This window comes from Streptopelia decaocto, assembly GCF_964273445.1.
Source record: "Streptopelia decaocto genome assembly, chromosome: 7".
Classification (NCBI taxonomy): domain Eukaryota; kingdom Metazoa; phylum Chordata; class Aves; order Columbiformes; family Columbidae; genus Streptopelia; species Streptopelia decaocto.
Genome location: NC_138661.1, coordinates 10,742,802 through 10,759,547, shown reverse-complemented (window position 1 = coordinate 10,759,547; position 16,746 = coordinate 10,742,802). Strand labels below are relative to the sequence as shown.

At 37.6% G+C, this 16,746-nt stretch overlaps 1 protein-coding gene across 1 annotated transcript in view; it reads left to right on the top strand.

Annotated features, from left to right (window-relative positions):
- The window catches only part of TDRD9 (tudor domain containing 9), a 58,316-nt gene extending 42,405 nt beyond the window's left edge, over positions 1–15,911 (top strand). Inside the window, exons 22-33 of the mRNA XM_082058538.1 lie at positions 1,255–1,366; positions 2,005–2,217; positions 3,977–4,066; positions 6,053–6,313; positions 6,770–6,916; positions 7,915–7,985; positions 8,373–8,482; positions 8,643–8,739; positions 9,673–9,811; positions 10,880–10,989; positions 13,788–13,860; positions 15,143–15,911. Coding sequence (XP_081914664.1) covers positions 1,255–1,366; positions 2,005–2,217; positions 3,977–4,066; positions 6,053–6,313; positions 6,770–6,916; positions 7,915–7,985; positions 8,373–8,482; positions 8,643–8,739; positions 9,673–9,811; positions 10,880–10,989; positions 13,788–13,860; positions 15,143–15,238 — 1,519 coding nt within the window. The 3' untranslated portion in view covers positions 15,239–15,911. The remainder of the gene's footprint in view (positions 1–1,254; positions 1,367–2,004; positions 2,218–3,976; positions 4,067–6,052; positions 6,314–6,769; positions 6,917–7,914; positions 7,986–8,372; positions 8,483–8,642; positions 8,740–9,672; positions 9,812–10,879; positions 10,990–13,787; positions 13,861–15,142) is intronic.
- Positions 15,912–16,746: the final 835 nt, after the last annotated feature.

Here is a 16,746-nt window from a genome sequence, read left to right as displayed (position 1 = left end):
GCAGTGAAAGTTGAAATGAGGTTTGTAGGATCCAGTGAGAATTTCCTTGGAAGTGTCACCAGGGAAGACATATTAGGTTCAAAAAACAGATGTGTAAATTTTGAGTAAGCAGAACGTTTGTGCAGGGGTGGAAATAACATGATTGTCTAAAATATGTCTTCATATTTGAAGGTGTTTAAGAGAACTCCAAATACACACTGTCCTTTTTTTTTCTAAGGTTCTAACCGTTTGCCTTTGGCATGTGGAAATAGGGTTGTACACAGTAATTTTTGTTCATGCTAGAGACAACGTGGGCATTGCTAGAACCAAACTAAATGAGGAGCGGCATTTGGGGACATTAAAGAAAGGGAGAGAGGAGGAGCATAACTAATTGGGGGGAAATGTAGCAACATAAGGTGGGGGGCATAATAGAAACTGCTGATGAGGAATGCAGCATAGTGAGTCTCTTTAGTCCACACCTGCTTTTGCCAGAAAAATCTGGCAGGTGGGTTTCATTGTTTTATATGGTGTCTGTGATTCTCAGCTTCAGGTCATACAAACAATTTGCTAAAATGGTAATCTAACTAGATTCTGATTGGTCTGCAGCTATTTTAATGTTTCAAAAGAAGATATCTAAAATAGGAGGGGAGGAATAAACTGGAAATTTTAAAGCATGGGAGAATATTTCCCTTCCAGTTGATTGGACTTAGTTTTTAATAAAACACTTCAGCAGTTTCACTGTGCTCAAAACAGCACAGTGTTTTGTTCAAAATTAGTTCTTGAGGGACTAAAGAAGTAGTTTTCTAGGCTGGAAGACTAATTTTAGAATCTTTAGCTTTTGTCAAGTAAAAGGAATATTATATATTAAGTATATGTATATGCTACATATATATGCTGAATTTGTCTTTGCACTGTAGTGTACTTAATTTATTAAAATTAAAAAAAAATAAGACTTAGGAGGCATGCCACAGCAAAAAGCCTCACTATTTAATCTTTATTTTGTGGTTTTCTAATAAATTGATGGCACAGTTGCTTCTTTGTGTATATCTTCCTGTATTTGTTCATAACGAAATTCAGACAGTTTCTCTCTAATATTTTGCTTCTGTGTGGTCATTTTACATTCTATTGAATTAATATATTTATAAGTGAAAGTTATTAAGTACATAGAAGTGCCCTAGGGACACCCTGGGAAGCAAATTAAAGCAAAAAACTTGAACTCTTGAGTTGTAATTTGCAAATAAAGTATTTAGCATCTTTATTCCTTAAACTTTTTAGAGTAAATGTGGATTGTCAGAAAGAGACAGTGGAGCCTGTGGAATTCTCATTTGGTGCTTTACAGAAGTCAGAGATTATCCCAAACCGTCATCTGTGCATCAAGATTACAGAGGTGGGAATGCCGCACATCTGAAGTGGGTCATATCTAATAATCAGTACCTAGATAATTTGCGGAGATTAATATCTGACAAGCTTAAATGAAAAGAATGGGCACTAATAATATTTTTAGCACAGAGATATCCATAAGAGTTATGGAGAGTATTCTTGGTGTAATTTTTAGTAGTTCTTTGCTAACGTTACTCGCATGTCGGAAATAAATTTCAAACATTGGGATTTATTTGTACTTGACAAAATGTGAGATTCAGTGGCAGTAAATGTTAGCTGGAAGTAGGCATAAATGTGAAGACAACCATAGCTGTATGTATCTGTCTAATCTACTCTATATCTTATATTTCCTGTATGTAAATTTGGTTTAGAAAATGGAAGCAGTCTTTTCTTAATTTTCTTTATTTTAGTAATGCTTATGTTGGGGTCTATTTAAATGAAAAGTATTGCAGTTGCACAGCAGATAAACATTTAAGAAATTATGAGAGATAAATGCTTCACTGCATTTTTGCAGTATGAGAAAATTTCTATGTTTGTGTCAGTAATAGGAATACTTTCATGGATTTTGCTCAATTGTGTTCTGGATTTGATGTAGAAGAATAAAATAATATGAAATCTGGTATTTTCTGCTTTTTATACTTTCAGATAGTAGAAGTTGGACACTTCTGGGGTTACAGGATAGATGAAAAAAACAGGACTGTACTCCAGGCCCTAACTGCTGAAATTAACTACCAGAACCTGATGGATTTGTCAGTGTCTCCACATCCAGATTTGGTTTGTCTGGCACCATTCACTCAGCTGGGAAACAGAGGATACTGTAGAGCTCGTATTCTGTGTGTTTGTGGAGATTTTGCTGAGGTACAGTAATATGTTATGTCATATTGAATTGGTGTGATGTAATTGAGTTAACAATCTTGGAGCTATGCTTTATTTTATACAGAGCGCTGTGTTCATAATAATTATAACTATCCCCATAAAGAAATCTGTAGAACTAGAACTAAAGTCAAACCTTAAGACAATGTTGCCGGAATAGATGAATTAGTTTTTTTCCAGAACACAGGAACATTTTTAGCGTTAAACTGAGAGGCTGTTTTTGATACAGTTAAAGTGTCTTGTGTGCTGAAGCAGAGTGAAGCAAAATAAAGCCTAAAACCTCCAGTAGCTTTGAGAATATGCTAGGGGAAGCCTAGGTCAGAGCCTAGCGCGGTATTGCTGGCAGCAACCCCATCACTTCCTCTTCATAAATATACTGAGATCCATCTGAAAAGTTTCTTGCCCCCACTGTATTGTCAGTTTTCAGTCATTCATGGCCAGTTCATCTAAGCTTGTTGTTATGCCAGTGTTTCTTCCCCCGGTTTACATAGATTTTCTTATTTTCCTCCTCTTCTCCCTCCTCTCCAGTTTCTTGTCTATCTTTTTCTTCCTGGACTTTGCTTTGCTAATTGAAGCGAGCTGCACTCTTTCCCTCCTCACGTAGTGCATTGACTCTTGTTCACCTGGTCTCTATCTCAGTCTTCTAGTGTGTTTTGACCTCACAAGCAGAATTACGCAAGCTGCTGTACTTAGAGTTCTGCCTCTGCTTGTGCAATCATGCCAGTATTCCTCTTCCAACAGTGTTTCTCCCCTGCATTTGAAAATACTATGTGTGGCACATGCCACATTTGCCTTTTCGTAGCTTTTTTCCATGGGCCACCTCCTGGCATCTTATACTCAGTTCTGTCTCCTTGGTAATTTCCAACTAATTAGAATTTATAAAAACAGTGTTTTTATAGCAGAAAATGTTAAAAATTCCAGAGGATATGATCTTTTACTTCATACCATTTGTTTTTTCACTATTGCCGTTGAGTTCTGAGGTCCATTCAGTGTGATCTCTTTTGTATCGGTGTTTATATTCCTGAGTTACGTATCATCAGCAAATTCATCAGAACATTTTGGCTTTTTGTGCCAAGATCAGGAATGGAAATTAGTGCCACAGTTCAAGATTGGTTTTCATTTTTCAGTCCAATACTTTTCAGCAGTTAAGGACAGATTTTTGTGTGTGTGTGATTGACGGTTGACCTTCGCACAGCCCATTCCTCCTTTGAATTTCTTGGTTTCTTAACAGAACTGGGTGTTACCACTCTAACATTAATACTGAACATTGTCATCTGTTTAAAGTCACGGAAAACTAGTGGATAACAGTGCTAATCTCATCACTTTCTCTTTTGCATTTATTAACAGTCACCTGTGTTAGCCTTTGCTTATGTAAAAGCAATTATCAGGTAGTATCACTCACTGTTAAAAAGCAAGGTCATACAGTTTTAATTGTGGGGAGAGAATTAGAGCCTTTCAGAGAATTTACCTTTTCTAGATTTAGCAGGTTATTTGCATTACCAGTGGATGTTTAAGCCAAGGGATCAAATAATACATGATAAAATTTGACATGTAATTTTTGACATGACTTCATTTGCATGTTTTCCAGATTCTGAATTTGCTTCCATTTCACTTGATAAGATTGTGTTGTACTGTAATTATTAAACTTAGCTTGTCGCTTTCCTTGCCACTAAAAGTAGCACTTTTAATGTTACGGAATCTTTGCAAATGTTCTTGATTCTTTTTCCCTTGATTCTTTTTCCAGGTGTTTTTTGTGGATTATGGCAATAGATCAAAAGTGCCTTTAAACAGATTAAAAGAGATTCCAAGCTGTCTTCGAGAGCTTCCTTTCCAGGTAGGGGTGATGGTATTTGCTGTTGCTTAATATTTTCATGTCTGGTCTGATAAAGAGAAGAGTATTTCCAATCATAATGCCTTTCAGAATAATAAAGAAGTACCATCTCTTTTACTAGTAGGAGTACATACAAATCACCTTCACTAACAGGTGGATAAATGTTTTCCAGAGGTATGTTTGCACAGAGTAGTAATTCTTGTGTGTGACTGGATTGCATTGTATTTAATTCTAGGGAAATGTTATCCAGCCTTTTGTTTTTAGGGTCATTTTCTAGAGAGTGGGACGTAAAGAAAAAAGCCTTACCTTGCTGCCTGACTGGATGTAAAAAACATTGTTTGTTTGTATTTTGGTTTGTGTTTTTTGTTTTTTTTTTTTTAATTTTAACTGAATATTTGAACTGATCCTGTTTCTATGGGGACAACATAGTGAGATCTGTCTCCCACCTGTAATCACAGGAACAGCAGAAGATGAGAAGAAATGGCTCTGACAGCTGCCTTGTGCCACATTTTGCTTTTGGTTGTCGGTTTATTTGCTGTCCATCAGTTCTGTGAGAAATAGAACTTCTCTCTAGAAGGAGAATGTTGTTCCGGTTCCTCTATTGCCCGCTAATATGCAAAGCTCAGGAGTGACAAGCTGAGCAGCAGATCAGCTTTGCTTTAGTCTAAAGAACCTCTGAGCAAATGTCAGAGGTTTATACAACCTAGAAAACAGCCCAGAGAGGAGAAACTATTAAGGACTAGTTTAATCTGTTACTCTCTGCTTAAACCTGGCTGCTCCTACTCCAGGTAAGAGGCAGCAGAGTATCCCTCCTTGTCAGCGTGGCACAAGTCTGCAGGGGCAAGTATCTTATGTACAGTTACTCGGCAGGGTATTTTTGCTCCATCAAAACTCCAACTAAAAGTGCTACACCATTAGTGACATGACAAATATGTAGGAGATACCAGATTTGAATTTCACAAAGCTGGAAATCTCTGGTTTCGCCTTGTGCTGCTTTGCTGTTCTTTGAACTCCTGGCTTTAGTTGGATCTTTTCAGACAGAACTCTCTTGATAATTAACTAGTGATCTGTAACACAAAGCTGAGGGACTTTATAGCTAATTTTTAGAGAAGAATGATTCTCTTGAGCTATATTTACAACCAAAATAACTAGAGCCTTCAAGTGAAATTTGGCTTTTCAGTCCTCATTCAGATGTTTTTCAGCTAATTGAAACAGGTGTATCACATTAATCCTGTTCTCTGAAGCATTTGATGATGAAAATGAGAAGTATGGTTTTATTTTATTTATCTCTTCTTTGTATTAGGTCTTGACAGGTTTAATTTTGTTTGGCTTTCTTTTATACTTGATTTTAAAAAATGAGTAGACTTAATTTTGGCAAAAAACATCCTTTTTCTCTTTTCTTCAGATGTACTAGAGGGAAATGTATTTCCACTTGAGGCCTAATCTTTTAATGGCCAATTTTAATGACCGGCTAGAAAAAAAATAGGGGTTTTGTTGTAAATTTGTTGTAAATTCATTCAAAGATGTAATTACAGACTGCTTGTGGAAGGAGGTTAAATGAAAACTAAATTACTCTTGCCTGCCAGGGACAGAATAGCTGCAATGGTCTTGCCAAGTTTTCTGTTACCTTAGTTGAGAAGAAATGTGCATTGTAAAGTTTTTTCCAGAGAAGACATCTTCGCGCTCCTAATACTTTCATGTGGATGGTGAATTAACACCCAATTATCTTTTATTTATGCTCTGTTTGCTCAAATTCCTTAGCATTTAGGTACAATATTGAAGTGATATGAAATGTAGTGTGTAGCTGCGTTGCCAACGATGGAAAAGGAATTATGCCAGCAGCTTCACAGCATTCCTAGGAATGAACATATGCCACTGCAATAATTATGAAGCCATTTATAGTTATTAACTCAAACAGTTTGAGAATATGAAAGAATTTGTGCTGATTCTGTACTCTAGCAAGCGTTGTTTTCAATGTTTTTGCTTTAGGCTTTAGAATTCAAGATACGCAAGATGCGTCCATCTGCAAAATCCTTTGTGTGTGGGGAGGGGTGGAGTTACAGTGCCAGCCAGAGATTTGCCTCGCTAGTCAATGGCTACTCTCTTCTCGTGGAGGTGTATTCAGTGGTGCACAGCGTTCTGTACGTGGATGTCTTCCGTTACTCGAGGTGCAGTGAGCTTGTGAACATTCGCGATGTGCTTATTGAAGAATGTTTCGCTGAACCGGCGGAAGAATCGTACGAATCAAAAGTATGTATTGAGTCAGCTGCTTCTGCTTTTTGTACACTGATTTATTTCAGCTCACGCTGTCTGAAGTCCCAAGAAGTTGAGCTGAAGTCTTGACTAATGCCATGGGAATTAGGCAAGATTAATACTTGAATGGGACAATGTATTTTTATGTGTGCATAATTCATATTTAGCTGGTGGCATTGCTGCTTTGAGACACCTTTGAAAGAGCTGTTTCCCAGGAGAAAATGGCATCAGTTGAACTGCTTCACTGTTTTTTGAAATTTTGAAAAAATGCAACTGTTTCATAGCTTTAACTGTCTTCCATTTTAATGTTTCATATAATCTGAAAGGTGATAGGAACATAGTTTTTTGTATTTGTATGTGAGTATCCATGTTCTTTGTATATCACCTTTTTTTGTAAAATTTTTGAAAAACATAAGTGTGTCATGATTTTAACACTTTTCCATTATTATGTAGCAAAGCCATGATTTCCTCGAGGCATTTTTTGATCAAGTACAGGAAGGAGGGAAAATGCCTGTACCTTCAAAAGAGGAAGAAAAGCATCTCATCGAAAGATCTTTAAACTTGTTTTCTGACAATAAATCTGGTGCACCAACCCATAAGGTAACTTGAGTGGTGATTTTGGTATGTCATTATATGACCCTACTTTGTTATAATCGAGATGATCACTAAAAGTACCTTTAATAACCAAACCATACTTGATGCCTTTCATAGTTCATTCTACCTTCTGCTGGTAGAAAGCCGTAATGTGACTACCATGGCAGATGAGTCTATTTTAACAAAGTTTTAAGTATAGCCGAAGAGCTGAGTGAACTGACTCTTTTAACACGTTCTAAGGCAGCACTTTAAACTTCTACAGAACAAAGATAAAATTGAAAAACTAAACAACCGAGCACAATGTTTCCACATGTGATAATCTTCATTATATAAGCTACTGCAAGATTATGACCATGTTCAATCATTTTCCTCAGCTAGCGATAGGTAAGCAGCTAGAATAGGTGATGCAGCAAACATTCCAGTAACTGATAATCATGAAACAGTGGGAGTTTCTTTCACTGCCAGTTCCAAACTCAGAATTTATTCTTAAGTATTTTGAAATATCTAGTCACTGGTAAGATAGAATAAAACATGAAATGTGTGTCCTGTTCTGCATTCCGATTACAAGTTAAGCATCGTATGTATTACAATTCTTTCCCATTTCAGACCTGACAGAATTTCAGGCTTTCAGGTGCCTAATCATGTGCAGTTTACCCACAGGAATAATCCTGTTTAACTACTCACTTTGATAAAGTGAGATATTTTCAAGATTAAAGACCAGCTCATGTAAACAAAAATGATCTGATTTTGTTAGGTGCTCTGTGAAGTCTGAGCTTGTGTTTTTTAAGACAGACAAAAGTTGTCAGTCCCCAGTACCTATGAAAATACATTTTGTTTAGGTGCCTCAACAAGCAAAGTTTTTTTAGATGGCTGAAATGAAAATGCTGTTTATCAATTTATCAGTTCAGTGTTGCTCAACATATTTTCATTTATAAAGGATTTTGGTTTGGAGAGACCCAGGTGCTGGCTAACTAGGATATCATTTGTTCTCTCCCTTTTCAAAGGTAACAGTTTGTGGCCCATTCAGTCCTTATGAGGTTAAATGCTACAGTATGACCAGAGCATCCCAGTTCAGGTATGAGACTTTTACTGTGATGTATAGGCATGTTCTCAGTTCTTATTTTCAATAAATAGGCAAAAGCCATCCTAGTTACTCTTACAGATTTTTACAGAATTTTTATTCATTGAAAAGACTGAAGTAGTCAGGCCTGAATTACATTAATACGTACACTATTGCTATGTAAAATTTTAAGAATAGTTTTATTAGGGGTGTTGTGATGTCTTACGGAGAGATTATTTATTACCTATTATACATACACCTGCTAAATGGTATTCAGGTAATCTTCAGCCAGTAACCACTATCTATTGAGGTTGCATTGTGAATTTAAAATAGTCTTTTTTTACGTGTTTGTATCGTTTTTGTTTTTTTTAATGTTGAAAATATTTCTTATTTCCTCCCCAGAAGAGTTTTCATAATGAAGGAAAGCATAAACTCTGTTGTTGTCCATGATGCTCCAGAAGATCCATTTCAGCAATTGCTGGTTGCTGCTTTTTTATCAGCAAATGCAAGTGGTAATGCTCAATAAAAACGTTTGGACAGTTTCTCTACACTTTTAGTTTTCAATGAATAGTTCTACAAGTAAATATCTCACTGTAGTTCTACGTTATGTCTTTTTGAGGTTTCATTTTCAATAGATACTCTTTAGTTTTTTGGGGTTTGTTTTGGCAACAGGATCTACTGTGATATTGGAGGAAACATCTTTGATGCCTCCTATTCCTGGCCTGGTTGCACTGCTCAGCATGCTGTTCGCTCCTGCTATAGAACTCAGGTATTCATGTGTTTTAAGAAGTGGTGTGGGATTTTTTTGTTTGATTGTTGTTTGGGTTTTTTTGGACCCTTACAAATTGGTGACTTTTTTTTCTATGCTTTCATCATTTAGGTATTCTCTTCCTGTTCATGTAACTCTTGTATCTTTTATCAGTTTTAGTATAGTATGTAGCTAAGATAACTTGTTTCATGTGCTTATGAAACGCTCTACCCTCATGATATTCATAGAATGGTTTGGGTTGGAAGGGGCCTTAAAGATCATCCAGTTCCAACCCCCTGCCACAGACAGGGACACTTTCCCCCAGAGCAGGTTGCCCAAAGCCCCATCCAGCCTGGCCTTGAACACTTCCATGGATGGGGCATCCACAGCTCCTCTGGGCAGCCTGTCCCAGTGCTTCACCACCTTCATGGGGAAGAATGTCTTCCTTACAGCTAACCTTGTCCCATCACTACACACCCTTGTAAAAAGTCTCTCTCCAGGTTTCAATATATCAACAAGGCCATACAGCTCCTGACAATTGTGCTGGAAGCCAAGGAAGGTGAACTGTAGAACTGTCAATTTTTAAATCTATATGAGGAGAGGAACTCGCATGGTTCTTCTGAAACCTGAGTTCTGGCAGTTGCATTACTATGGTGTTTTCTTTAAATTCTTCTATCTGTGAACTGTCATTTCAACATAGTGAAGCTGGCTTTCCTTAAAGTTTCATTTTGCAAATGTATTATTTTCTTTTTAAGTTCTGTGTTTTCATAACCAGAACTTTAGTTTTATTTCATCGCTGTATTTTAAAAAGCAGTATGACTAGGTGTGAATGCCTCTCAGGTGTTTTTAGCTTCTTTAAAACACCTGTATATTGCTTCAGCTGGCTTAGACAAATTCATTTAAGTCTGTCTCTTCTTTGTCTCTAGGTGAGACTGTTTTCTTTTTTTCTTATAGGGTTGATAAATGTAGAAAGGATTTTACTGGTGTTCTGTGTGGTTTGGGTTGGAGTCAGACTTGTGGGGCTCCACTACTTCCAGAAAATGACATGGAGCTGACATTTGATGCGCATATTGGAGTCAAAGACATAACAGAGGTAAAACCTGCATAAGAATTTTCACTATAGTGAGAATTAAGCAGAATTCCATGCATCAGAGTTTAAGTCTTAGAATTAATATGAAAAAATTGTTTTAATCTATGGCTTTGGAGTTTTTTTTTTAATGTACTACCTGTTTATAACTTTTTTCTGATATGAATCCAAGGTTACACCCTCTATACACAAAATAAAGTACTATAGCACAATACATTGTACCCTTTTCAAAACAAAAGCACAGATTTTTCACTAATCAGATAGCAATACTTTTTAGTTATGTTCTTAAGATTATTGTAGTTTTTACTGATCAGCCCAGCATTACTGGTTTGCGGTCTTCAGTTTGGTTTTACAGCTCTGTTAAATCATCTGTGTCAAGCTGATTCTCCCAGAGCAGATCAACCAACCAAACAATAAAACCCCCAGTATTCCTCATTACAGCCTTTTTGCAACTCATAGGCAGAGATCTGTCAGAGGAGGTGTGCCCATGTCCTCTGCTCTGCAGGACACTGAGCTGCATTTGACATGTGCTTTAGACGGTGAAGGACCATGCCCTGATCAGTTCTGTGTACAAAGGAGCTCCATCAGGTGATGGCCAGGGGTTTCTAGAGGATTTTTAAGGATGCAGTGAAAATGCTGGTGCAAATATCTGTGAGCTGTTGTTTTCTGAAGGCACTGACATGGTGTGTGTGATGTTTGCATTCGTGGCACCTTAGCCAGAATGGTACCACCACACTATTGTGCATGTGAAAATTATGAACTGACCTTTAAAACTTTTAGAGAATAAATTGTGTCGGAAGAAGTCCAGGCAAGCGGTAGCCTCTGTGTTTTATGGCATATCTGGGTAACCTTGAAGACTGTGATATTAAGTGACTGAACATTAATATAGTTGACCAGCAGAAATACATTTGGAGGAAGAAGTTTTTCTAAAGTTTCAGATGTTTTTGCTTATGCTAATATAATATTCCAGTTGAAGTTTGGTGATGTGGGTGCCACAGCCACCTTCATGTCAGTATAATACAGAACTAGTGCTGGTTTAGAGTGCTTTATATTCTCTCACTGGTATTTTTACAGATAAACATCCTAAGGATAGCCATTAATGAGCTGCTCCGAGAATGTGCGGCGCATTCTGCACAAGACAAAATGACACAGCTGCAGGAAAGCATTCGTCAGAAACTTCTATGGTAATAATGATGTAGAAATAAGATCTCTTTCAGAGTCTCAGCAAAAACAAAATAAATGATTGCTTGAAGCATAGCTCAGATTAGGCTTTGGGGAAATAATATATGTTCTCATTTAATGATACATTTAATTTACTTTGTTTATTTATAAAGAAGTACACTCAACAACTTCAGACTTCTTGTGGAAGCACTGGTTCTGCAGGGAAGACTGATTGCTAAGGAGTCATAAAACCTAGACTGTAAAACCTGTTCTGCAGGATACTAGTTCTGATGTATCTTTGCTTTGTGCACCCATGACAAAGCTACTGAAGTCCTATGACACAGGGGTGCAGAAGGATTTGGAATTATTTCTCCTTGTACGTTAAATTTGAATTGTGTGTGCTGCCTTTCCTCCCTCAACAGCCCTGTGTAGGATGAGTGTTGGCCAAGTTAACGGGTGGAGGTCCCAGGTTAATTTATGAATTGCAGTCAGGCCACATGACTTTTTTCCAGCACATCTCCCTGCTTCTTGTAACTGAAACAGTGGTTCTGAAAAAGCTGTTGTGAGTCAGTGCAGCCAGTCTTGAGAATTTTTTCAGCTTGTGGTGTGTGGGAAGTGTTCAGGGGACCCAGTTCAATGAAATATCCTGGTAACAGCTCCTTCTAATGTCTGACACTGCTGAGCATGCTGTGAAAAACCTTCCCTTGTTTGTAAATGTAGTGTGTGTTTTAGTGCTATATGTACCATCAGGAGACTTTTGTCATCCTTGCCTGGCTCTGTACTGAACAGATATCAGAAAGAGCTCTGGCTTAGCTCTGAGTTCAGAGTTATGTTCTGTTCTCTAGTATTGGCCTCCTCTCTAGGAAACGTGACCTTTTCCACAAATAGAGCTTTCCTGAAGTAACTATGCCAAAGTCAGGCAGTTCCTCATCTGATAAAGATCAGCAGCTTTTAAGCTCAGCTACCCTTTAGATTATCAAAATTATTATCAGAGCAGCTGTTCATGCTGAGTGTTCAGGTGTTTCTTGTTTTTGAATGTACCTGCTCAGCTGACTTTTTTCCCCAGCTGTGAAAAAACTATTACAATGCTGACAGTTGAAAGCAAGTGCCATATTTCTTATTCTAAAACTTGAAAGAAAATTCAGCGTGATGCATTTCATAATAAATGAACAGGTGCAGGGGGGAGTCAGCCTTCCCTTTTGAGGCACTGGAAATAAGAGCATAAACTATCCGGAAGATGTGGAGATACACATTAGATGTTAGCTGCCCAGCAGACATGTTGGATGTGAGCAGGGAGCCAGGTGATTATTTCTGGTGCCACACCGTGCGTGCTGCCAGCGGCACGGCTGCGTTTCTCTCTGAGATGTGGCAGCTTGTTTGCAGCGGGTTGTGTGTTCTTCCAGGCAGAGGTGGTTCAGCTACACAAAGGTGGTACCTCAGAGGTGCTGCTTGTGTTTTCAACTACAGGAGAACCAGTGCAGGCTGACGGCAAGCTGTTTGTGTTTCGTGTCTGCAAAGCTCTTGGTAAAATACTGGCTGCCAAGTGTGCTGCTGATGCAATATTTAATTTCCTGTTTGTGTCCAAGTACTTCAGGCCAGTTGGTGTGTGTGTTGCCTTTGGACGCTGCCGTGTGGTACCGCGTTCAGACTTCAAAGCAGGATGAAGATGGCTTGTGTGACTCGTGGTAATGAGTGTGGGGAGAGGCCAAGGAACGCAGACAGGCAGAATGGAGCAAACCACAAAACCTCTGGAGGCGACTGTGGCAGGAGCTCGTGCTTGGACGTCAACACCAACACGCCAAATTCAAGGCACAAAAATGTCGCTGCTGTTTGTTTAGATGTGAATACTTGCTGCTGTTTCAGGACAGTTTTTGGGCTGATTGTTCAGACTCCTCTGGCCGGTTGGGAGGGGAGGAGCGGCCTGTGCAGCCCCTTGGCTCAGCTCCTCGGTGCTGACTGACTCACTCATCCTTGTCAGCCTTCTGGGCTTTTTCACCTGTAGGATTTTATACATTTCTGTGGTAATGTTTTCCCTCCAAATCTTTGTGCTTCCACTGATTCTTTTTCAACGATCCTGCAGCCACATTTTTTTTTACCTTTTTGAAGCAAGAGACAATCTGGTTATTGTCATTATGTCATCTTTTTCTTTGTGCAAAATCTTTCTTCCTTCTGAGTATGTTTTTCTGATTGTACTTTGCTTTATGTCTTGGAAAAAAAACTATTTTAATAATAGTAAATATGTAAAAATGTAGCCTGAAGTCTTTAATAACTTTTTTGCATTTTTCAAAAGCTAATTGTATTTATAACATGTCACCACTACTTAGGGCTAAAATGAGTGTTTGAAAAACACATCCAGACAGAATTAATTAAAGTCTACTGTACTGTTGTACTTTGTACAGCTTAAGGAAATAACTGGAGCAGACAGACCATCTATAGTAATTGAGTTGTCATGCAAAACAAAATACACTAAAAATAGCTGTATTATACATTCTAGTGAGTAAGCATGCATAAAACATGCAGAATAAATGACAGCTGCACATTCTAGTACTTTGTAAATTAAAAATAATAATAATTTATTTGTAAGAAAATACCTTCTGTTACACAGTGTCCCTGTGAAAATTTGTATTTAGACTTCTTACACTAGAGGAGCAAAGTACAGAGAAGTGAATGAATCAGATGAGATTAGCAAGAAAATTTAAGGTTCTCTTCAGCAAGGACACCTTGTTAAATGCCCAGCTGTATTCAATGTACAAATTTCCTTGTATTTGTAATTAATCATATACAAGTGTATTTATTTGAGGCTATTTTAATGTAATTTCAGCTTAATCTGCAAATCAAAACCTCGAGAGATAATTGCACCTACATGGTATGAGCAGCCATATGCATGGAATCAGGTAAGGCCGTAAGGATAATTCTCTTTAAGAGGAAAAGTTAGAGTAGCCCCGTACAGTTAGCTGGGAGGATGTCTTTTTGGAGCCTGGGGAGAAAAACAAACAAAAAATTATTGACTTTAAAGAGACTGAAAACACTGCAGAGTAGAGTTTAAGGGATACATTATCCTCTATTGATACCTTATTTTTGTAAAGTCTATTTAGTTTGTTGGGTAGTTTGGTTTGTTTTTTATTTTGTGTATACAAATATTTAGTCTTTTCAAATAGAACACTTCATGATTTTTAAGTTGAGAGAGATTGTAAAGGTCACTTTACGTTTGTTGGAAGTTAAAATTTTGTACTCTTCTATTAAGCAGTTGTGCCCTAAAAGAAAAAGATTGATAAATTTTTCTTGTTTGGGGTTTATCTGAATGCCATGCGTTTTAGTTTTGGTTTGGGTTGCTGAGCTTTCAGGGGCTTTTTTCTTTTAAGCAGACAGCAATGTTGGCTTGTTTTAGAATGAATGTGGTGGGATCAGATAGGAGGGCGGCTTTCTCAGAATCCAAGAAGGTTTGGTGAAGTTGAAAAGTCTGGCTTCCTACTCTGCTAGAAATCTGACCTTTCTTTCTCTAAGGGCCTCTGCTTGCCACTAGATTTCCTGATGAACAAGTGCATTTTCTTAATTAAAAGGGGGTGAAGAATTACTGAAGGCAGCAGTAAGATTTCTACACACACCCTCCCTGTGCCTTTCCCTCCCTGAGGCGAATAAATGGGGATTTGGGTCTCTGTACTTGAGAAGATTGACAGCAGTGAATGAGCCCCAAGGGCATGCGTTTCCAGTGGGCATTCACTGGGGCGTTAGAGTGTGTCCTGACGTATTGCTTTAAGCCAACTGTTCCTATTTTCTTATTTCTAATTCGGTTATCTTTGGTATTATGAAGATAATTTCCTATTCAGTTGTATTGATGTTTAGCTTTTTATAACAAGTTAATGTATAGGCCTTGCATCAGGATCTGCAGACTTCAGATGTAGCAGGGAGAAAATCTCAGGACGTGTGTCGTACACTATCATGTAAAATACTACCTGTGATGCGTTGGAACTGATTGTGACATTATTCTGACTCAGGCAAACCATGAGATACAGCATTTCATAGTACTGGCTCTAATGTTGAAATGTGTGGCATGGAACTGAAGTGCCTGTATGATTTGAAACTGTCAAAACTCTGCAAAACTCCTCCTTAACCATGTTATGTAGGAAAACAGCGTTAAGAATATGTTCTGACTTTCGTCTTGCTTCTTTTGATTAGGTGGATTCTCAGGATATCATTGACCAGTCGGACAAGCAGCATGAAAGAGGAGATGATCTTTATCAGATACATAAGCTTGTTCTGTTGAATGTTTAAGTATTTCTAGAAGTCTTGGAGAGGAAGAGATACTACAACTAGTTTTAAAATTACTTTTGTTCTTCTATATAACCCTTGGATATCTGTTTTGCAAGACTGTTCCCTAAGGTTAGTGTAAGTGTAACAAAACACAGTTTGAAATATGTTAAAGGTTTGGGTATTTTAAAAAAAGCAAAGGTTGGCTGACCTAGAGCAGACAAGTTCATTCATAAGACAGACTGACTTAAAGCAGGATGCAATTTTCATTTTAATAATACTTCTGAGCAGGTTTATCACAAGGTACATGAAAGACAAAGCAAATCTAGGTTTAGTTGTTCATTTTCTATCTAAAAGCTCAAAAGCCACAGGGCATGATTTTTTGTCTTTAACTGGAAGTTGCATTTTCCTGTTTTCTTCGGCATTAGTTTTTTTAAAAAGCCATACAACAAAGCTGTTTGGGGTTTTTCTTAACCGAAAACTAGAGGTCAAAAGAAACTGATGATCTAGATTATGTTCATATCCAAAATATAACTTCATGTACTGGATACTGTTTTTTCATTAATTTTTTCATACAGCAAAATATAAGATTTTTTTTTCCTGTATGGCAGAAGAACATTTTTAAATTACTGATTCATGGCATCTTTTTTTTTCATCTTTTTCTCTTATTTTTACCTGTGAGATCTGTAGTCCTAAAAATGAGGTCAGTGTTGTCAGAATAAAATGCAGAAGTGAAATAAAATGCATTTGTCTCTTCTTTTGTGCAGTCATGCTTAATAAAAGCTAAACTTAGTTACTAATGGTATGTGATTGTATTCACAAAATAAATGAATACAAAAACAGTACATGGAAAAGTATTAATCTTTAAGTATTCACTCTGTGATTTGAAAATCATGTGATATCCAGTCATCCTCTGAAGAATAGACAGAATCAATGGTAACCATTTAAAAAAAAGTGCCAGACTTGGGAAAATAAGGGGATGCTTAGACTAAGAAATTATTTTAAGCTGTACTTAAGCAGAGGGGCAACGTCGTAACAGAAAATTGCAGTGGCTTATTATAAGCAGTGCTTCCTTAGAACCATTTTACTAATCCTTGTGAATTATACACCATCATACTTTATATAGTGAGGATAGGTTTAATAGAAAAAATGGCGTCTCACGTGGCTTCGACAACAGTATTTCTCAGCTGAGTGTTGCAGTTAAATGTGTTTGGGGGCAAAAGAAATGGGCAGGATGTCAAATCTTTGATTTGCCTATTAACGATGGGAATTTCTGTAGGAAAAGTTAACTTGGTAATACCAAAAGTGTGATATTAATAATGTAACTTACCATGATTCTTCATAAGCAATAGTGAAATTGAGAGTTGAGAGGAATAGGATATGTATAATTTTTTTTATTTTCTTTTAATTCTGTGGCTAATGTGTCCTGGTCCGTTCCCGTGCCCGTGCTGCCATCTGCTGTGGGGTTACCAACGTGCTGCTGCTTCGCCTCTGAACGTCCGCTGCATGTTGTGACGCTTTCGGTGAAGACG